Source organism: Erpetoichthys calabaricus, chromosome 7, assembly GCF_900747795.2.
Source record: "Erpetoichthys calabaricus chromosome 7, fErpCal1.3, whole genome shotgun sequence".
Lineage (NCBI taxonomy): Eukaryota > Metazoa > Chordata > Cladistia > Polypteriformes > Polypteridae > Erpetoichthys > Erpetoichthys calabaricus.
Window position 1 is genome coordinate 167,746,296 of NC_041400.2, and position 24,163 is coordinate 167,770,458.

The following is a 24,163-nucleotide window of genomic DNA, read 5'->3' on the forward strand; positions in this document are numbered from 1 at the left end:
GAATATGGGTTAAGACCAATACTCTCCTACACGGCTACAAATAATTTTTAGCTAGGAGAATCAGGATCATGTTGCCTTTGGTTCACGTAATCTTTTGAGAAGAAGGACTAGAGGTGTGAATTAGGAGAGCTCTGAAGCTGTGGTTGAAAAACAGGGTAAGTGAATGGATATCCCAGTAGACACTAAGAGATGCAAATCTGCACTGGCCTTCTTATTTTGTCTTGTTCTTTTTAGATTTTTGTGGGGGTTTTTTTGTAAACTTAAAATCATTTTTAATGTCATTGACATTACTTTTGGAGAGACACAGCTAATATAATCTGTTTTCATAGTTTCTTTAACATGGCTGCCCAGACTTTCACACCTTGGACTTTTTGTTTTGGCCTGGAAGGCATCTTTTTTCCTTTATATTTAAAAAAAAAAAAGACAATTGGAATTTTATTATTTCTTCTTTCTGGCCATTTTGTCTGCAATACTCTTAAAGTCCACTTGAGGCCAATATTCATTGTTGGATTCAGTGAACATAGTGCTTGTAGGGCCGTTTGCTGGATATGTTTTACGTTTGGAGACACTCTTAGAAAAAGGGTCACTGAAACTCTGAAAACAACTAGCTTAAAGTAGATTAGCAGAGCATATTATTTTTTCTGGTGGTGAAAAATACTTTTTTTTTTTTGCATATGAGACATAGTATGGTGATTTTAAAAGAGCATAATGTAGTTATGCACTTTGACTTTTGTTTCAATATGTACTAATATAAGGAGTGATCAGCTTCAACCTGAAACTGTTTTTCTACTATGTTGATATTGTAATTGATCAATGATTAGCTTATGTGTAGCCAAGTATGTGAATTATAAATTTCTAGAATTTATGGTTTTATAGTGTACCTAGAGGATATCGACATGGGTGATGAAAATCACGCAATCAAATATTTTGTTACCATTGAATTTCTAATGCTTGAAAACAATATGCCTTCTAATGTTTATTCCCTCATATTCAACTAAGTTTCCTGTCTCCTTCATATGCTCTACCCAAGAGATGAGCTCTCATGACAGGATGTTTCCTAAAGATGTACCAAGGTCTGACTGGCCTTTGACATCAAATACTGATGAAAATGTTGCCACAATGGAGTTAATTGTAATGCAAAATCAAAAAGTGAGGGTTCTTGAGATAGCATATTTGGGTACCTGATGTTGGCTCCTGAAATAAAGCATCAACATACCCAATGTTCCAACGATAATTTCACCGTAACAGAGATGAATAGGGAGCAATTGTAGAAGCATTTCATAACTGGCAGTGAAAGCAGAATACATTGTTATCATCCAGAATCCAAACAACGGATACAAAAGAGAAGCATGGTATTTCTCCAGCACCATAAGAAATTCACAAATTATTTTATGCTGTTGAGAGTGTAGTCCATATTGATTATTACTCTTACTTGCTTTGGTATTTTCAGCTGTCAGTTGGGGAATAATAGAAAAAGGATAGTTGACATTTTTCTTTGCTACTTCATGACAATTCCTGCTCACATTGCACTTGTAGATGCTGCTCTGCAAAAACTGTGGATTCAAGGAGATGCCACAACCACACCGTTCTTAGAGCTGTCCCTGTCTAACTACCTCCAATTGTCCAGTTTAAGGGAATATCTTGGGATGCACTTTGTTAGGTCAGCTAAAGAAGAGCAGTTACAATAGCAACAGAAGCCATTGAATTTCAGTGCATAGAAAAATCTTGTGAATATTATAACAGGTGTATTTGTGTTCAAAGAAATGCTTTAATTTGAAAAGCAAAACAGTTTTATTTTTACAGGTGTTTCATAATAGGTTAGGGTTAAACCTCATTAATCATCCTTCATTGCTATCAATCAAGTGTCTTGTAAATAAAACATTTTCTAGGGACCATTTCATATGGTTTCATATCCTGGCAAATGAAATCAGCACATTGCTTTGTTTGATTTTATCTCAGTTACTACTTTTGTAATTGGTGTGATTGTCAGTTTCATTTGTTTGTTTATAATGGCGCATGCCTGATCCTTCAGGCTTGCTGTGCCTGCGTTATTGGATCTTACACATTGTACATTTAAAGGTTTTATTGCAGCAAACAAATTGTCCATGGCTTCCTTTCATATCAATGACAATTGAGAATAACTGACATATTTCCCAGATCCTTTTGATATTTTAATTGTGTAATTTCATTAGTTTAAAAGGACCTTTTTAGAAACTTTTTGAACATTGATAATTCCATTTTTACTTGTCTGTGCCACCATACAATTTCATCCCCAACTTGGTAGGCCTTCTGCAGTGATGTTAATATTCTCTGCTGTCAACACCTTAAGTTAAAGATTTGAAATATACATGAGAATGCTGTTGGGGCTACCTATAACATAACAGCAATGATCACAAGAAGTAAAAGTTTTTTTGCCACTGGCAAGTTTATTTAAAAATGTCTTTCATTATCTGCTTAGTGTATGTACCTGTTCAAATAATTGCCTATCACAAAATAATGATAACTTGTCTCACTGGACATGACAGAGCAGCAGAAGTAAAATACTTTCAGTCTCTGAATTTTACAACTATGAAAGTAAGAGGTTCCAGTGTTTTGTTTTACTTTTCTGTTGTACTAATGGTTGGTTATTCAACTTATTTGAGTATTTCACTGAATAAAATAAGGATACTGCTGACAAATAAGCTATTTGACAATTTACTCCCTACAGTCTTATTATATTTTTAATCTTTTTTCACATGATGTTCAGAGGAGCAAATAAAAAGGACCATTATAATAGGCAACACTAAAATCTACAACTCCACGCCCATTTGGCGGTTGTCCACTTTTGCAAATTACATTTCAGTCCATTAGGCCAGAAACGTTTGGCACCCAAATCGTGAGACTAGACTATTTTTAACATGATGTGTCTCTAGTAGCGCTACTTCTTTCAAACTGCTAATTTATTTACTTATACTGGGTCATTCATATATATATTTTAGGTAAATCCAATAAACAAACACAGGTGGTACAACTTTTGTTTCATTTTGGCTTTGTGGGTGTTTGATTTCCATTTGTTTCTGCAGTTTTATTAAGTGATGTTTTTATATCAACCAGTTGGGTATATGCAGACATACCTTAGCTACCTGCCATTTGCATGTAATTCTTTGTCTTTTGAAATGGACTAATCATATAAGACTGATTAAAAATTATATCAAGCCAAAAACATAAAGATCATACAGAGCACTACACATTAGGATATTGCTTGCCATTGAGCACAGAAACAAGCTTAGCACCTTTTTCAACTAAAAGCATAAATTTACATCTGATGAAGAACTTAATTGGAACAACATCAACATCAGGGGTCCATCAGAAACAAGTCTGAGAAGCACCATGTTACAACATGAAATATACTGTAGACTGAGGTATTTCAGCTGTGGGCTTCAAAGTGTAGAGTACAAGCATAATACAGTGGTTTATTTTGTGAGAGTGAAATTTAGGCATTGTGCTGTGGGCCTGACATGATTAGCAGGTCATAGCTATGTTTGAGCATACCCATTTAACAATGGTGTTATTGATCGTTGCCAATAACTGTATTTAACAAACTCTAGCACAGTGAGAAATACTTTAGAGATGGTTAATAAAGTGTCATCTATGTCACCTTACCTGGGGAATTGTTTTTAGGTTATTTCAGATTTATTTGTTGCATTATTTCTAGTAATTTTCCAAAATATATCCGTTTATTGCTGAATTAATTTCTGTGTTGGTAGTTGGATTTTTGGTTTCTGCTAGTTGGATTTTACAAAGATGAATAAATAATTGCTAAAATAGGTCAAAAGTTCCAGTTGCACTCAGAAGAGTCAAGATGTTTGGTTAGCTCAGTCATTTTCATTATAACTTAAAAGTCTATTTCATTGAAGTTCCCTTCCATTTACCACCTAAAATGCATTCCAGAAACACCTTTGGACTTGCTTAAATAAATATGTTATTTTAAGCTCACTTTTATTAAAGTACATACACTATGTTTATCTCTTGCAGTAATCTGTATATTTTAAGATTAAATACTTTCCTTTTGAACCATTGTTCATAGGTTCACTGTTTGATTATGTAAAAGTAAATATTTGCTTAAACTTTTGTTTCTGTTGTCTCTTTCCAAATTTTCATTGGCTTGTATTTCTTGTACTATTTTGATTATGTGTGATTGGAATGCAATTTATTTTCTTAAAATTTTTACAGTGCTTTTTAGGAATTTGTTATTTTATGAACACTGTCATTGATTGTTTCTTTAATCTAAGTGCACTCAATGCATAGGTAGATGTGCTGCTAATTATTTTTCTAGTGTTTACATTAGTATATAAGCATATGCAATATGGCACGGTGGTATAGTGGTAGCGCTGCTGCCTCGCAGTAAGGAGACCTGGGTTCGCTTCCCGGGTCCTCCCTGCAGGGAGTTTGCATGTTCTCCCTGTGCCTACGTGGGTTTAGTCCGGGTGCTCCGGTTTCCTCCCACAGTCCAAAGACATGCAGGTTAGGTGCCTTGGTGATCCTAAATTGTCCCTAGTGTGTGTGTGTGTGTGTGTGTGTGTGTGTGTGTGTGTGTGTGTGTGTGTGTGTCCTGCAGTGGGCTGGCGCCCTGCCCGGGATTTGTTCCTGCCTTGCGCCCTGTGTTGGCTGGAATTGGCTCCAACATACCCCCGTGACCCTGTGTTAGGATATAGAGGGTTGGAAAATGACTGACTGACATGTGCAATATAAATGTTGGATACTGTACATATCCTTGTGGATTATGTTATAGCCTGATGCTTTACTAAGTCAGTGTATAGATTTGTTTTGATAGTATTCTAGCTATATGCATTAACTTGATGCCCTCCTCAGTTTCCAGCGTTGTCATCATCATGCCTGTATCCTGTCTAGAGAGAAGAGCACCTACCCTACAAGTAACTAGTGTCTAATGATCGATTCAGAATATAATGACATAGTACTATGGATACGAAGTAGAAGAAATAATCAGTATCAGTAAAGCATATCTATAGCTTTTGCTTACTGCCCTTCTTAAAACTGTGTACTTATACTTGAAGAAGCTTGATTTTTTGAGGTATATATTAATTCATATATTAATTCAGTGCAGTGTGCCACAAGTTACCACAGGTGCTCAAAACTATTGCAGTGATGCTTGCTCACCCACTCACACACAATTGTTCGCATAGGGCCAATTTTGTACTTGCCAGTCAAGCTAAATTGTACATATTTGGAAATTGGGAGGAAATTGGTATATCCAGAGAAAGCCCTTGTAGGCATGAAGATAGTATGCAAGCTCCTCACAGTCAGGATTTGTAACCTGCTGTAGTTGTAATGCAGTAGACTGTTATTGATTATGCAATCAGTCTGTCTGTTTTATTTATTTATTTATTTTCTCTCCAATAAGCACTCATATGGTGAACATTGTGGAAAGGGGGAAACATGTTGACTCTGTTTATGGGTTTATTGGTACTTACTTAATCTGGAAACAGTATATGTATTTTTTGCAAATCATGATCATAGCAAGTTTCTTAAATTTGTTCTTGAAATGTACAATTCCAAAGTAACAATATATGTTTTACTTAAGGTGCCAGGTATTGGAAAAGTAACAGAGAAAATGTTGAAAGCACTTGGAATTACTACTTGTTCTGAGCTACGCCAGCAGGGGGCATTGCTCTCACTTCTTTTTTCTGAAACCTCCTGGCATCACTTCCTGCAGATTTCCCTTGGCTTGGGCTCAACCCATCTTGAAAGGTTAGATTTTGAACTTTCTGTGTGTTTTATATATGATGTATCATATAAACACAGATAATTAGACATCCTGTGTATATATCAAATGCATTCATAACTAGTATAAATTCTATGGTATAATATTTCAAAATGATCTTTGGCAGATATATTTTTGTTACATGGTGTATATAATGTTTCTTTCAAAATTACAGTATATATATTTTTTCTTTATATTTTGATTTATTTATGTGATATTTTTAATTAAATACTTTAGGATGGTGCAGTTAATTTACTCTTCCATGGCACTTATTGAAATTATTGTTTTTTCCGTATTTGTTTTATAGAGATGGAGAAAGAAAGAGCATGAGTACTGAGAGGTATGTCTCTTAAGTGCAGGTAAACACTTGGTACCTTGAAAAATCTTTCCTCTGTAAACAAGAAATACCAGACATACCGTTAAAAATTAAAAAGCAATTGCAACACTATGCCATAATCACTTGGGGAAAAAAGAATGTTTATGTTAGACATACTTTCAACCTAGTGTCCATTAATGCTTATATACTTTCAGAATCCAAAACTTTCTTCTGTGACCTTGAGAGGTTTTAAGTGAAAGTTTGGTGGAGTTAAGCAACCTGTGGTTAGAAGAGGGGTTAACACAATTATTCTTCTCTTCTATATCTGTAGAGATATCATTGTTTCATATAAATGAGAATGAAAATATTTCCTTCCATAACCTAAGAAGATTTTAAGTGAGAGTTTGGTTAGTTTATGTCCATTTTTGTAGGGATTTTCAGATTTATACTGTATCATCAGTACAAGGCAGAGTCATAATATTGTGCAATTAGTGTGACCCAACTAGTAGTAGTGTTAGTCCCAACACTTAAGAGGAGTAAATAAAGTTATTTTATCAGATGCAGTTTGTGTCTAGAGTTATTAGTAAATTGAGTAAATTCTTAACAATTCAGAATACTGACATTTGTAATCAGAGTGGAAAATAATTATTTTTTTGTTATTAATTTTTTTTCCAGTTTGATGAGTATTATTTGATTCATTCAAAAAAGAGAATATGGGAAAGCTGTTTACAATATTTATTTTTAGAAATGGAGTAAAAGAAGGTGAAATAACTTGCACAGTAAAGTTGCATAGTGAGTCTGAGGTATGGGTTGAACTGACATCCTTGTGGTCTAAAGTCCAGTGCCTTAGCTGTGTAAGTCGTACAGTAAGTACAGTTGATTTCAGGGTTATGTTCGTCTTCTAAAATCATTTAGATAATGAACAATGAATTTCCTGTGTAATGGACAACTACTGATTTTAAAATAACTGTTAGAAATGTGTATATATAAAATATAATAACATTTTTTTCTTTTGCTTTTTGTAGGACTTTTAGTGAGATAAGTGACCCAGAAGAACAGTACAGTTTATGTCGGGAGCTCTGTTCTGATCTTGCCAAGGATCTAAAGAAAGAAGGATTGAGGGTAAATGTATTTATTTGTACAGCATTTTAATCCATTTTTGTATGCTATAACAAAGGGAAAATTAGGTAAGTGTGAGGCTTGAGAATTGGTGAAAAAAAATCTGTCAATTTCATTAAAAACAAAAAGCAAGTTCACACAAGAAAATGGATTATTTTTATGTTAGCATGCTATACTATGGTTCTGTTCAGCCTATATACATCGGACTTCCAATACAACTCGGAGTTCTGCCACGTGCAAAAGTTCGCTGACGACACTGCTATCATGGGCTGCATCAGGAGTGGGCAGGAGGAGGAGTATAGGGACCTAATCAAGGACTTTGTTAAATGGTGCGACTCAAACCACCTACAACTGAACATCAGCAAAACCAAGGAGCTGGTGGTGGATTTTAGGAGGCCCAGGCCCCTCATTGACCCCATGATTATCAGAGGTGACTGTGTGCAGATGGTGCAGACCTATAAATACCGGGGAGTGCAGCTGGATGATAAATTGGACTGGACTGCCAATACTGATGCTCTATGCAAGAAAGGACAGAGCCGACTATACTTTCTTAGAAGGCTGGCGTCCTTCAGCATCTGCAATAAGATGCTGCAGATGTTCTATCAGATGGTTATGGCGAGTGCCCTCTTCTACGCGGTGGTGTGCTGGGGAGGCAGCATAAAGAAGAGGGACGCCTCACGCCTGGACAAACTGGTGAGGAAGGCAGGCTCTATTGTAGGCACGGAGCTGGACAGTTTGACATCTGTGGCAGAGCGACGGGCGCTGAGCAGGCTCCTGTCAATCATGGAGAATCCACTGCTTCCACTGAACAGTATCATCTCCAGACAGAGGGGCAGCTTCAGCGACAGACTGCTGTCACTGTCCTGCTCCACTGACAGACTGATGAGATCGTTCCTCCTACACACTATGCGATTCCACCCGGGGGGGGTAAACGTTAACATTATACAAAGTTACTGTCTGTTATACCTGCATTTTTATCACTCTTTAATTTATTATTGTTTTTTTTATCATTATGCTGCTGCTGGAGTATGTGAATTTCCCCTTGGGGATTAATAAAGTATCTGTCTGTCTGTCTGTCTGAAATGCAATATAAACACAAAACATAAATACAGAAACATAATGCAGTATACTTACATATATATGCAGCGTGGTTTTAAGTCCAGATTCCAGTTTTTCTAGGTCAGTCACATTCTTAAATGGTTTAATTGTTCAGCCATATAGCAAACATTTAATTTGAATTGAAGATGTCTGAAAATAGATCTGTTGTATGTAACACACACCGTGAAGAGAAAGTAATGATTTGTCTTAGCAATCAAAACAATTACCACAATTTATTAAAAAGCAATATAACAGTAACAACCAATTTCAGTAGCAGGTCAAACAAGAGCACTTTATAATACAATATTGAGTCATAAGTGTTGGTTTGAATAGTGAGACCAGTGGGGAATCTGTAATAATAGTTGATACATCATTCCAGGATTTGGTGCCATAAGGCTAAAAACTTTTGTCATAGTCAAAACTAAAACAAGGCAATGTTTTAAATTCTAAATTAATTGCCATGGCTCGCATTTATATGAGAATTATCCCAATTTCAACAGCCTTTTATTAACTTTCCTGCTATTTAAAGAAGGAAGGAATGGTAGCTCATAAATTAGGGATCTGGGCCGACAGTTGGAAGGGTGCCGGTTTGAATCCAATAAATGCCAGAAGTGATTCCACGCTGTTGAGCAAGGCCCTTAACCTGCAGTTGCCCCATCCTGGGTATGATGTTAACCTGAATCCAGGCCTGCAAGCAGGTCCTCTAAGTGTCAGGGAGAACTTGGTGGTTGGTGGCAGGATTGGCACTCCAGCCACTGTTTAAAAAAAAAAAAAAAATTAAAACTCAGAAGTGCCAGAATTGTATGTTACCTGATGTAACCAAACATTTAGCTAAATTCCAGTTAAAAGGAATTGTAGGATATCTATTTGGATCAGAGGAACAGTTGCTGCCTCATAGCTCCAGGAACCATAGTTTGATTCTAGAATTAGTCATTGTCAGTTTTGAGTTTTTACATTCCTATGTCTGCATAAGTTTTCTTTTGGTAGTTTGGTTTTTCTCCATGTCACAGATATGCAGCCATACTTAATTGGTGACTTTAAACTGGTATTTAAGTGTGGCTGGTGATGTGTTGACATTTTTATATATTCAAGAATCTTGCCTTCTGCAATAAGCTTGACTTAAATAAACCCCATGGCAGATGATAATTAAAAATTTCAAAAAAAAGTTGCTCAATATTTTTGCTGTTTTTTGATGTCTGTTTGTTTTGATGCAGAGGTTGAACCAAAGCTTTGTATTTTATGCAGTTTTTCATTTTTTATGTTTAACACATCTTGTTAATAATATGTAAAATTGTGATGAAATAATTAACAATGCATAGGTTGTGCATTGTGCAAGGAACTTAGACTGACATTGGCTAATACATTTGAAATAGGGAAAGCATTTAAAACATTTTTAGCATACATAAACTCTCCTTCAAAATGGAAGTATATGCTACTTTTTTGCAGATTGTTTGGGTACACTGGAGAAATTCAAAATCTACTTTATCTAGTAACACACAGTATTAGGTTATCTGCTAGTACACTGTACATTTCTATAAATGGTTTATAGACTGGAAATGATGTCCAGGAGTATGAGAGCAAATTACTGTAATTCACCTTATAAATAATGTAACTATTAAAATAATTTATGGGCAGTGTCTAGGGGTTTGTTTTATTTAGCTTTTATATGATGTTTATTGACATTTATTATAGTCTTGCTACTGTGGTGTGAATAAATATTATAACCATAAATGACATAGTTATTGAATATTATAACATTATTTCAATTTGTTATGTCTGTAGTTCAGTGTTAAACATAGGGAGTTTCAATTTATTATTTTTAAGTGGAGAAATACTTTCAAAGTTTGATCCAGGGAGAAGTATACAGGTTGGGTCAGTTAACACTATTTGCTGAAAAGACCAGAAACAAAAGAACAGAAGTCTTAAATCCTTAAACAGGAAGTGTTGATGAGTCTCTTTGTTTGTAATAACAAGTTGTCAGTAAACCCTGATGCCTGCTGTCAAGAATGGTTTGAACAAAACAAGAGTACTGAAAATGCAAACAAATATAGGGAGAACATAAATTGTACATGGTAACCAAACCGGAGCTATAACTGTAGTCTGTGGAACTGTGAAATTATAACTATAGCCACTTTACAGACCTTTGCAGTGATTACTGAAAAAAACAAACTAATAAAAATATTTACTTTAAATATCAAATTCAAGTTAATTTCACTTAAAATTATCATATTTGCTGGTATCACTTAACTGTTTCTAGTTATATGGACATAAATCTCCTGAATGTGTCACATTAACACAATTTATTGACATTGAAAGAAAGCCATCAGATTATTTTCTTTTAAACAGATGCAAACTCCATCTCAGGGAATGTTATCATTATTAACCTATTTTACGTTAATCTTACTCAAAATTAACACAGTTTTATACTCAAAATATGGTATTCCCATTTTCACTGTTTCACAGTTGCATTAAATTGCATAAAGTCTCATACATATTGCTGTTAGATTCATACATACTGCTGCTACCCTTGTGCAGCTACTCCCAATGAAATGGTATTATTTATTGTATTACTGTTGTGTTGTATTATTGTTTCATTTTTTATCTAATTTCTTTTTACGTATATATTTTATGTACAATATACTCATATCTATAAACTGGGCTAAATGTGCAATATCCTTTAGTGCAATAACATTTTTTTTTATATTATTATTTTTATGTTGCTCTCCTTGTGTGTATTATGTGTTGTCATTTTTTTTTCCAAAAAAAAAGGAGTGGTGTTTACTTTTTTTGGGACAGTAAAGGCATTCTATTCTATTCTAAGGTGATTTAACTTAAAATGAACAAGTTTTATGTGCATGGCCATCCTACATTTGCATAAAGTGCTTAATGAGCTGGAAGCAAAGTATTTTTGCAGCAAACTGATATATTTGTAAAGGTTACAAAAAACCTTGTATTGTAAATATGTTTAACATTTTTCTTCAAGTTTTGTATTATTATTGAAATGAGAAGTCAAGCAAAATGACACCTTTTATTGGCTAACTAAAAAGATTACACTATGTAAGCTTTCGAGGCAACTCGGGCCCCTTCTTCAGGCAAGATGTAAATTATTATTGTAAACTTGACAACTGAGGACTATTAATTTAGATTAAGTTTAAGCTCACTTCACAGTAAAAAGAAAAGGGTTTGCGTCATGGGTCCTCTCAGCACAGGGTTTGCATGCTCTTCCCATGTCCAGGTGGGTTTCCTCCCACAGTCCAAAACATGCAGGTTAGGTTGATTGGTGATGTTAAATTAGCCCAAATGTGTGGTTGGGCTTGTGTGTGTGTGTGTGCGTGCGTGCGTGTATGTATGTGTTCACCCTACGATGGCCTGGCACCCTGTCCAGGGTTTGTTCCTGTCTTGTGCCCTGTACTCGCAGGGATAGGCTCAAGCACCCTCTGTGACTCTCTTCAGGACTAAACAGAGTAGAAAATGAAATGAAAAATGAAAGTTCAAGCTCATTTTGAATTCTTAGTCCTGTAATTTTAATCCCATATTATGATAAATCACAAAAACCATGTATGAATTGTTATTGATAATTATATATTCTGGGTAAGGCACAATTAGGTTTAATTAGACAGTGTTATAAATATTTTGTGAATTGTAAATGTTTAAAATGTATTTTTCTGTTCTGGGATGGGTTTAATAGTTGTTTGCTTTTTGTAACAGGGAAGAACTGTAACATTAAAGCTGAAGAATGTAAATTTTGCCTTAAAAACCAAAGCTTCTACTCTGTCTTATGCTGTTTCCACCGAAGACGAAATATTTGCACTTGCAAAGGATTTGCTTAAAACAGAGATTGACAATTCAAGTCCACAACCCCTCAGACTACGTCTTATGGGTATAAATATTTTACTTTGGGTAACTAAATATTATTTTTGGCTATGTCTACTATTAAACATGTATAGGTTTCTGATTCTCTGTATATGTACTTGTAAACATGCATGGCTAATACATGACAAAATTTTGAGGTAGTATATTTTGTCATCTTCATTGATTGATCCCTTACATTCAGTGTTGGGATCATAAAAACCCCACAATAAAAGAAAAATATAGTCCAGGTATTGTGATGAAATATGTTAAATAAGCCTGAGCTTTCACTTTAAGGAAAATTAATACTCCATGTGTTTGTACTTAATAGCTTCATTCTGCATGACACACATACTGTGTTCTGATTACTGACACATTTAGAACAATATAGTACTGGCAGTAGTACTATTGTCATGAATATAGATTATATTAAATTTCTTACTTGCATATATGACCAACACGCAACACTTTGCCACTTTTCATGCTAAACAACAATGTACTCTGGTTCTGTGGAACATTTTAATCATGCATGTATATCCATATCAAAGAGCATAGCTGGATTTTAATACTAACTGTTTGGGAGTCTAAAGGACTAATGTAACATAAAATGCACTAATCCTGATAAAATTATAGTGTTCATTTCTATAAAATCAAATATCAAAATAAAATAAATAAATACATTTTTGTACTAAGCACCACCTATTGTTGTAGAGCTCAGTATTAACAAAGCTGTTCGTCAGTAAAATCTCAACCTACTTTGTAATGAATTGTTTTTAAAGCTGAAGCTGCTCAGGCACATGCATGGAAATTCATTTTAACATTTACTATCTACTGCAACTTGCTATTAAATTTATACCAATCCCTGTATTTGATATCTACAGGAGTATTTTGCATTGTCAGAATTCCAATTGGAGATATCTGTAATTATATCCTGAGTTCTCTAGTTTAGTCAGTTTGAGATGACTAAATGTTTTAACATCTTGCCATAAACTGACTGATGTCTTGAACTAGTATATGTTCACTAGTGGAAATTTTAATTCACAATATCTGTAATTATATTTTGACTAGGCGTAATCTGAATTACACAAACTGCAATTACATTTTGACTAGTGGAAGCTGACTTACCTTTCCTGTTTACTTTAATAGAGCTTTGAATTAGAGGCACCAACATTGTAATTTTGCAAATAATTGAATGCTACATAGATTATGTGTTATACTGTATATATTATGAAGTAAATGATTATCATCTGTAATTCACATTCTGAGAAGTCGGCTTTTAAGTGTTAAGTACTTTAAATTCCATTTTTCTTCTACTTGTTTGAATATTGTAGATATCCCATATTTGAATTCATTCCATTCAGAAGTATATTTTGGGTTTAATTTTTTGACTTGATGGAATATAGCTATATAGTTATAAACTTGTAAAATGACATACCAAACATGCATGTTTCATATGCTCAAAGCATAAGAATGATTAGCCAAAGAGAGAGTGTCTACAAAAGGAGAAACAGTTATGGGTTGCAGTTTATTGTTTTAAGTACCAAGTAAGGTGCTCTGAAACTACAGGTATGAAAATAGAGTGCTACTGCAAATAAGGTTTAAATCAACAGATTAAATCTTTGTCAATTAAAACTAAAATCAGTGTAACACAGTGCTAGAAAACCATGCAAGTTAAACAACACATGCAAACATTCTTCAGATGCTTATTGCTCAATTACTAACTTTCTTTGCCGTTTTGTGGCTTGATGACAAAAAAAAAACAGTCTCAAACTCAAACGACATTATGGGGTTATCGCAACAGATGAAACTTTGTTAAAGATGAAACAAACTTGCATGTGTGCCTAGTTATATTGGAAGAACCCAATCAAGAGGAACAGTTAGGGCTTAATAGGCATGAAAAGAAAAACACCTACTTGCTGCCATAGGTACATTGTTAAAGATATCTGTCAAAGAATATTCACAGCCGCAATGAAAGAATAAACCTGAAACTGCCTCATCACTCAACATACCTGTGCAAGCAAACTATAAGCTTGGTCCTCTGTCCTTGTGTCTTTGGTCAATGCATTCTTTTATATTCACACATTTGTTTTGGTATTTATCAAATGAATCTCCACATCTAATGGAAATTTCATAAAAGGGCCTTTACTAATAATTTTAGTAGCTCATTGGGCAATTTGTTTTACCAAAATGATTAATCTGAGACTAGTAGACTAGTCCCAGTTATGTGCTTTAAAATGGATTTTAAAAATGATTTGTATTCTCAAGGACTAAGTAATAACAGTTGAATGCACGATATACACTTTAATTAAAAAGGGCAAAATATTACAAAAATATATATAGCAGGCCCTGTCATGCTAGCACTTAAAGTCCTTATGCAAAAAAAAAGTTTTAATGAAGTAGAATAAGACTTTTATCATAATGGTACTTTTGAGATTGTTTGTATAGATTTTCAAAATGTTTTTGATAACATACCACATAATAGACTAGTGATGCAACTGTATGGATTGCAAATTCAGTTTGCAGACTAGGAGAAACTTAGGCTTAAACCAAGAAAACTATGTACAGTATTACAATGTGAGGGAATTTTGCCATTTTAAAAGTAAAGTCCACTGGTTGCTGCTACTCTTAATTTAAATGATTAAGATTTACCAACAACGTCATTAATGTGGTATTTAAACAGATCCTCTATGTGTGTGTGTTTATATATAATATAAATATTGTGGAAAGCAGCCCGGACACAGACAAGCGGACATCGTTTTAAGTACCCATCATACGTTTATTTACAGTATAGTATATACAAGTGCACACACAACCCCAAAGTCCATCCTGCCTCTCTTCAGGCCACCTGTTTTCCACTCCTCCCGAGCTCTGTCTTTCTCCACTCCCGACTCAAGCCATCGAATGGAGGGAGGCGTCCCCTTTTATCCCCACCCGGATGTGCTCCAGGTGCCTCCCGATTAGCGGCTGCGCACCCGGAAGCACTCCGGGTGTCCCTGGTCTTCTTCCCCCCCAGCACTAACGGGTGTGGCGGAAGTGCTGAGGGCCAGGGCTCCTCAGGCATTCGGGCGCCCCCTGGCGATTACCACGGGCCCCTATAGGGCTGAGCTTCCAAGCTCAGTTCCCATGGTCTCCAAAGCCACCAGGGTGGTCGCCCCCTCGCGGTCTGGAGGAGGCGTAATCCCTCCTCCAGTCCTTCCAGGCATCCCGGTTGGGTTCCATCCCCAGCCGCCTGTGACTATCTATCTATCTATCTATCTATCTATCTATCTATCTATCTATCTATCTATCTATCTATCTATCTATCTATCTATCTATCTATCTATCTATCTATCATATATGTAAAATATGCATGTATACATATACATATTAGTAACTGTTTTCTGTTTTATGTAGGAGTACGGATCTCTGGTTTCCAGTCTCAAGAAGACAAGAAGCAACAACAAAAAAGCATTCTTGGTTTTCTTCACACTGACAAACAAGACATACCTTTCACAAGCCAAGGTCACATGTTCTCTACTCAGGGGACCAAAGCATCTTGCAGCTTTTTCAACAGGAAGAAAGCAGAACTTATGCTGAATGACCAAAAGCAGAATCCCCAAGAGCACCAAACTTGCAATGTAGGTGATAGGGATGTACATTTGATTAATGGAAGTAATGGCCTCCTTAATTGTATGTTGACATGTCCAGTCTGTCTGATGAAACAAAACACCAGCGATCTAAAGACTTTCAATGAGCATATTGATAAATGTTTGAGCTCTGTTTCAGAAGGTCAAGAGGACACAAATGACAAAACTCAGAAAGCTTCTAATCTACCAATATGTGATGATAAAAATGAAATAAAAATATTCTGTGAAAGTGATATTAATGAAAGTGTTCACTGTAACTCTTCAAATGTGATGTCCACCAGTTGTCATAATGTTAAAGACAAAATGACTAGAATAGTGATGGGGAACACTGAAGAAGAATCTACGGCTGAAGAGTCAAGCCCTCTTATTCATAATTCTGTTGGTTATTCTCGTTCTTGTAGTAAAGAAAGTACAACTCAGTCAAATGTTACTGACCTTTGTGAAATGATTCAGCATAAACAAGACTACAAACAAAAATCTTCATCATTGCTTACAAGAATGCATCTACTATGTCCTGTGTGTAACCTAAAACAAGAAACATCTGACCTTGATGTGTTCAACAGACATGTTGATGTTTGCTTGAATGAAGGAGTCCTAAAAGAACTAGTAAAGGAAAGACCCTGCTCATCTGATGCTGTTTCACTTCTAGACAGGAAGACTACAGGTACGTCTTTTTTTTATATTGTGTGCTTAAAGTTTATATATTTTCCCCTTTAAGCAGTATTGTTTCATTTACTTTCTTGTAAAATTTGTTGACCGTGTTAGCAATGTCCTTCTGGAAGTACCTAGCCATTACCAGTGTGTGAGGTACCAGTGTGACAGGTAGTTACTAGAAAATAATGTGTTTATTTGATTGGGAAATCAATATATAACATTATAATAAATGTTTAGTTTTTAAAAGGTTTCTCTTAGGTGGCCTACATCTTTTGCACAGTAAATATTATATATTAGCACTATACTATATATTTTTTTTAAATTTTTATTTATTAATTTTATTGTAATCATTCCATACAAATAGATTAATTTATAACAAAAAAGAACTGAAGACAGATCACACCACACCCTTGAGAAGGAGAGCTTAGCCAAAGGAGAATTGCTTAAGGCTTTTTAATAAGGCAGCAATAAACAAAAGAAAGGAAGAAATATATACAGGTATAGCTAAATAAAAAAACGGAGAAGGGGAATAAATGCGGTAATAGTTATTTCTCTTATTCTAAAATAATATTGATTAGATCCTGCCAGGTTTTGAAAAAAATTCTGTACAGATCCTCTAACTGAGAATTTGATTTTTTCCAATTTCAAATAATATAAAATATCAGTTTCCCACTGACTTGTCAGAGGAGAGTTAGGATTCTTCCAATTTAACAAAATAAGTCTGCGTGCCAAAAGTGTAGTGAATGCAATCACCGTTTGTTTGTCCTTCTCCACTTCAAGTCCGTCTGGAAGAACACCGAACACAGCTGTTAAGGGGTTAGGAGGGATTGTGACCCCAAGGCTGTCTGAAAGGCACTTAAAAATTTTGGTCCAAAATGATGTTAGTTTGGTGCAGGCCCAAAACATGTGACCCAGTGAGGCAGGAGCTTGGTTGCAGCGTTCGCAGGTTGGATCTTACCCTGGAAACATTTTGGACAGTTTTAAGCGAGACAGATGAGCTTGATATATAATTTTTAGTTGAATAATTCTATGCTTTGCGCATATGGAGCTCGAGTGAATTCTCTGCTTTCCTAGCTTCCACTCCTTTTCTGATATATTGATTAAGAGATCTTCTTCCCAATGTCCTCTTGGGTCTTTGAAAGGTATGGACTCTAATAAGATTTTATATAATGCAGAAATGGTATTTAATTCCTCGAAATTGAGCAGTATTTTAAAATCGGGCAGTTTCTGTTTAACAAAATTTCTAATTTGAAGCTAGTGAAAGAAATGTGTAGCTGGGAGGTTGAATTTGGAACGTAATTGTTCAAAAGATGCAAATATGTTGTCTATATAAAGATCTCTGAGCATTTTAATCCCAAAACTTTTCCAGGTATTAAAAACTGGATATGTTTGCGAGGGTTAAAAGAGGTGATTCTCTTGCAGAGGTGCCATGGATAAAAGATTTTCCATCTTAAAATGCTTTCTAAGTTGGTTCCATATTCTGAGTGAGTAAAGCACAATTGGGTTATTAGTATATTTGCGATAACTTGCATTTATTGGAGCGCAGAGTAGGGAGTATAAAGAAGTACTACAGGATTTTACTTCTTTTGCGAACCAAGCCTGTGTATGTTCATTTTTTTGTGTCCAGCTTTTTATGGCTTGTATGTTTGCTGCCCAGTAATAAAACTGAAAATTAGGTAAAGCCATGCCGCCTTCTGCCTGAGGTCTTTGTAGGGTCGCTTTTCGGATACGTGGGTGTTTTGAGTTCCAAATGAATGAGGTTATTGTTGAATCTAATTGCTTAAAAAACGATTTATTGATATATATATTGGAATGTTTTGAAATAAAAAAAGAAGTTTAGGAAGGATATTCATCTTAACAACGTTAATTCTTCCGGCTAGAGTGAGATGAAGGGTTGACCACCTATGCAAGTCTTGCTTAATTTTTTCCATACAGACAGCAAAATTTTGTTGATAAAGAGCTTTATGTTTACTTCTGATATTTACCCCAAGGTATTTAAACTGATCTGCTATGGTAAAAGGTAGGGTGTCCAGTCTAATATTATCCATCCATCCATCCATTTTCCAACCCGCTGAATCCGAACACAGGGTCACGGGGGTCTGCTGGAGCCAATCCCAGCCAACACAGGGCACAAGGCAGGAAACAATCCTGGGCAGGGTGCCAACCCACCGCAGGACACAAACAAACACACCCACACACCAAGCACACACTAGGGCCAATTTAGAATCGCCAATCCACCTAACCTGCATGTCTTTGGACTGTGGGAGGAAACCGGAGCGCCCGGAGGAAACCCACGCAGACACGGGGAGAACATGCAAACTCCACACAGGGAGGACCCGGGAATCGAACCCAGGTCCCCAGATCTCCCAACTGTGAGGCAGCAGCGCTATCCACTGCGCCACCATGCCGCCCGTCTAATATTATATGCTTGTGAATTCACTGGAAAGAGTATACTTTTATTCAGATTAATTCTGAGACCAGATATCTTCTGAAATTCTGTGAGTGCTGTTAAAACTGCAGGCAGTGTTTTCTGGGTCTGATATTTATAAAACCACTATATTTTTAAAATGGATATTAGTACTTGAATGTGAACTTGAACTCTATTTGTCCTGCCTTTCTAACTAATGTATCCTCCTGTTCTTTTGTGACATTGTTTAATACTTCCCCAATTCCTTATTTTTGTTTTACTTTTCCTGTTGTTAATGTCCCCTTCATCCTTTAGCTGTGTGTTTTATACCTATAATGCTTTTTGTACTCTAATATCTGTTGCTGAATTTCAACTGAAAAAAGTCTGTTCATCAAAGTCAGGTTTCATTTTAATGATACAGATGGAATTAAGTAAATAGATGAAATTCTACTAAAATATATTTTTTAGCTTTATAAATATGTGTGATATCACCTTATGATAAACAGATTTAAAGAGATTGTACTTTGTATTGTTTGATATCTTAATTTTGTAGCTTTGATCTTTCTGTTCCTTTTCACTTTATCATTAAAGTCTATTATTAACAGATATCCATAAGGTAATTCGCATTTATTTAGCTTCCTTTCCTGTTGTATTAACTTTACATTTAGTTTAATGTTTGTCTCAGTTGTCTTGAAATATGCAACTATCATCAAATTATGCATCTTCTCCAAATATTATTTACTCAAATGTTTTAGTTCAATTAATTTATTGAAAAGATTATCATTTTCCTTTACTATGTTGTTTGTTTTTCAGCAGCTCATTTAGATGTGAATTCAAGGAACAAGTCAAAAAGGTATTGCTAAAATTATTTATGTTTTTTCTACCATTTAATCTAATTCTTATTTAGGAACTTACAAGTACAGAATGAGCTCATATAAGGCTTTAAAAACATTTTCTACTGCCTCTGTCAGACATATATATATTTATACTTTGTAGAAGGGTCTAAAAACAAAAAGGGGTGTAGAAAAAGTAGGATGATTGAAAATGACACTATTTTGGCTGTTTTAGAACACGTATATAAGAGTGTATTGGTGTTTAAAATAACGTTTTTTGTATAGTGGTCTTGATTAAGCATTTATTCACACTGTGCTTTGTGAAAGAGTTCACATTCACACTCATGCACCCTATAGCAGTGTGCTTTATCGTAGCTAGTATTTTCATCAATCGTCTTACACAAGAATGAAAAATATCACCTTCCTCAGTCACATGTTCATAGTACAAGAAAATGACTGACAAGAATTAATTTTAGGAAAATGCAGTGAATTACTTGTTTCTGCACAGTGCCATATTCCACTATTTGTTGGCATTTCTCCCTAATTATATTATCAGTATTCTTCTTTTATACAGTTGGTAAAGGCAATTTATAGGTCAGCTGTTCAAAAACTGACCAGCAGTATCCATGTTCCTGTCTTTGAAGCACTGTGCCCTTTTTCTGACATTCCTAACAACCAAACAGGCATCTTCATAAACATGTCAAAGTCAGTCATGAATGTCAGCCCCAGCCATTTTTTCTTTTATGACAAATTCCATTAACACACATTTTTGAAATTGCATTTTCTTGCCTGCTGGTTTCTTGCACTGAAATCTGAAAATGTGGCTAAGCCAGATGATGCCATTTTTCATTCAGTTGGGAGATGGTAGATGAAAGATGTTAAAACTGTTACACATTTCAATATTGATGAGCAATTCTAAATGATTCTACTGTACTCATTACTTTTGATATGACCCTCATAAAACCCCTTTAGCTTCAGTATAAAATTATCATCCTTTCAGACCACAGAATATTCCTCCATCTTTATATAGTGTTATCTGAAAGTTTCAACGGGAAAAATGTGCATCATAGTGCTTTTTAATTCTGGGAGGTAGTTGATTTTTTTTCTCATTAATATTGTGCAAAAGTCTCATCCAGACTCCTTTCTGTCTCTTTAATGATTGTTTTGGGCATGACCATAACCCGACCCAACTGTTTCTATAACCCACTGCCTCTGACTTTGGTGAGAAATGCCCAGGTGAAAAAATTTCAATGGTGATAAAACGACAGGTATTTCCAAATGAACATGACCTGACGCTGACTTAAAGTCATATGCAAAATAATTTTCTTACAGCATTCATCTGTGTACCTTTCAGCATCTTCATTATGAAATGTTTCAATAACTACTTGTTTGTCATATTTTGACATTTTGTTCATATTCTCTTCATACAACTGAAATGACTATAGTCTACCTACAAGAAGAATTAAAAATAGTTCATTTGCTATAACTAAGCACTTTGACACAGATGGTCACTCTTTCACGTCTTGTGCCTTAATTAGGTAGAATGTGGCACTTGAGCTAATCTGAGTTAGGGGTATGGGAGTGAAGAGGTGTACTTGAACTTTATTGCCAGGCAACATAGTTGCTAGAAATTTCTCTTGATGATACATCCATGCACAGAACAAGGTACATAAAATTAAACACAGAATATATAATAGATGCCACCATCAAAACATTATATCTCTCTATTTTAAAAGGAAATTCTGGGACAGGACTTCATGTGAATGCTATTGTCAGACACAGTTCCTACACTCTCGGCTCCAAACGGGGTCGGAAATAAAAGGCAAAGAGTAGAAGACAAAGTAGAACATCATAAAGAGGTTCAAAAATGTTGGCGCAATACACATGCAGAGCAGGTTAGAGATTATGAAAGTACTAAAATTAGAAAGTCTCAAAAAACTGATAGTAAAGATCTCAGTACCACTAACAAATGGCAATTATTACTTTGTGAAATAATGGAACAGCGAGAAGAGATTGAATATATGGACATACGTGATATGACAGAAGTATGTAGTTATTGTTCAGCTTTAAACTTTAAGTCAGAATCTTGTAGATCATCTGATTTGTGTTGCCATCAGGGAAAACTAGTGTTTCTTCCCAATGAAGAGGCGTATCCGCGAGAATTAAAAGATTTGTTGTTCGGTGAAAGTGAAATCTACATACGCCAGCGGCAGAGATGCGAAGTAGCTGGTGCGTAGCGTAGGCCGGGGGGTTGGTGAGTGAGGCAAGCAGGACGCAAAGCCCCCTAGTACAGTAGAAATAAAAAACATTTTATTTATATATATATATATATATATATATATATATATATATATATATATATATATATATATATATATATTATATACAGTATATCAATCAGAAAACACAGATATATTAAACAATATATTAAATTAGAATTCTACCCCCACCCAGTAATATATTAATATAAAATAAACACAAAATAAATATAATTTATACTGAATGGAGTAGCATAGAAATCAGGAAACGCATAGATAAATCAGAGTCTGTTTAACCATAATGACTGCAATAGGAAGTCACTGTTTATATATGTAGTAAATCTTTCCTTTAGTGACTGGTAACATTTCCTCAATGGTAATAACTGAAAGAGATGTAGTCTTTGATTATATTTCCAGTATGTTTCCTGACCCGCAATGTGTACGGAGCCTCAGTGGAGTCCAGTTTCATGCCTACAGTCCCTTTCTGCTGTCCATACAATACACTGCAGTTTGTTTTGAGTGAGCCGATGCATTGCCATACCAGCCTGTTATGGAGAAAGTGAGAATTCTGTGACAGCTCTATAAAACTGTACCAACACTGGAACAAGTTTACGAAGGAAAAACATGCGCTGCTGATCTTTTTTGATAACAGCAACTATATTTTTATCCCAGTTCAGATTGTGATAGTTGTGCCTAGAAGCTTCAATGATGTATAATCATAATATTTTAATTTCATATTTTAATAATTTTTTGAAGTTATTTTAAGTATTGTTTCATGTTTGTGAGGGGGTTATTTGGAAGTAAGTACAAAAAACTACTACTTAAATATGTTTTGAATTATATATTATGTTAGCAGAAAGTGAATGATGCACAGGTGTTTAAATATTTTGATGTGGCAAAATGTCTGTCTAAGCCATGGCTGTTGGAGTTTGACTGTGGACAACTTTACTAAGTTTTAGCCAGTTGTCTTTCAGAGGGTTATTCGGTTACTGTTCATGAGATTTTCTTGTATTAATCCCAGAAAGTCAAAGCAAAGCCATATGAAATAAATATTTATAAAGTTTAGGTGAACATACATTAAGCACTTTGTGTTAAATTTTTTTTTTTTTTTTTTTCCCATTTTCAGATCTGCCTCTCCACCACTTCAGCATGCAGCAAAGAAACCTAAACATAATAAAAATGAAAACACTATATACAGGTTTTTTAGATAGACACATTATATAAAATAAAACAAGAAAGTTTACATTTTGTGTTTAAATAAGGTATGATGTTATATAAGGCTGCTGTTAACTTTATAAAAGAAAGTTCTGCTTGGATTTGAAATAAGGGCTTATTTCTAAACATTATAATTAACTCCTTCCTCCAAGGAATGCATTTTACTTTCACTTGTATGAAATACTAATGTCAGATTGCTGACAAGCTTCAAGAATACGTGCTTTTGGGAAATGAATTGCAAGAGTGCAAGTTGTCGGATCTGTGAAGATAAAGTGGAGACCTAAAAACATGGTGCTTCGAACAGTTATAGTGAGTTTTCATGAGTTTTCTCTAATGTTACAGTATATTTAAACCCTGAACTAGTATATGAGCAAAATAATGATTTCATATGTTGCTCTTTTTTAAAGGCCCCTTACCTCCACTTATATCTGTTGACAGTCCCCTTATTAATAACTGCCTGTGTTGGTTCAGCAGGCTGAGATTTAATTAATGTAATTTTTAAAGTTACTGGAGCAATTCTCTATCATATTTAATGCCAAATAAAAATAAAGTCAAAGCATATTACTTGTAGGCTTAGGCTTTTATGGTACTTTGAGTTAGATTAATTATAATAGAAATTTAGACTGTCATTTCTTATTATGCCGATGGGATAAATATATTAATTTTTCCAGTGCCTCATGTTTTTATTTTTGCTGTTTTTTAATTTCTGAGTTTCTGTTGTTAAAAGGTCAATAACTTTTTTTACCCTTAAATACCAGTCTGGAATCAATTTATGAAGAACATATATTAGGTGAATCGGATTTTTAAGATAGTAAACTTCTATATGCAATGTTTTGTTAAAATACCAATGAAGGGAGTGTCTTCTGTTTAATTATATTTATCTATTTTAAGTGGTGTTGAATAATTGGCAAGATGATTAATAGGATACTAAATATGTTTGTAAATAAAAAAGGTTATTCAGCATCAAACCTTAAAATCTTGTACATTTTTTTCCAAAATGTTATTGTACATTATGCTTACTGTCTTC

The 24,163-nt window shown here is 34.8% G+C and overlaps 1 protein-coding gene across 2 annotated transcripts in view; it reads left to right on the top strand.

The window, feature by feature from the left end:
- Window positions 1–24,163, top strand: part of polk (polymerase (DNA directed) kappa) — a 109,400-nt gene extending 85,237 nt beyond the window's left edge. The window contains exons 9-15 of one of the 2 annotated variants that reach the window (XM_028805690.2): window positions 5,582–5,748; window positions 6,069–6,101; window positions 7,103–7,199; window positions 12,003–12,174; window positions 15,537–16,433; window positions 19,644–19,683; window positions 23,048–24,163. In XM_028805690.2, the coding sequence (XP_028661523.2) occupies window positions 5,582–5,748; window positions 6,069–6,101; window positions 7,103–7,199; window positions 12,003–12,174; window positions 15,537–16,433; window positions 19,644–19,683; window positions 23,048–23,132 (1,491 nt within the window). In that variant the 3' untranslated portion in view covers window positions 23,133–24,163. The remainder of the gene's footprint in view (window positions 1–5,581; window positions 5,749–6,068; window positions 6,102–7,102; window positions 7,200–12,002; window positions 12,175–15,536; window positions 16,434–19,643; window positions 19,684–23,047) is intronic. The other variant, XM_051929509.1, reaches the window with a different exon arrangement.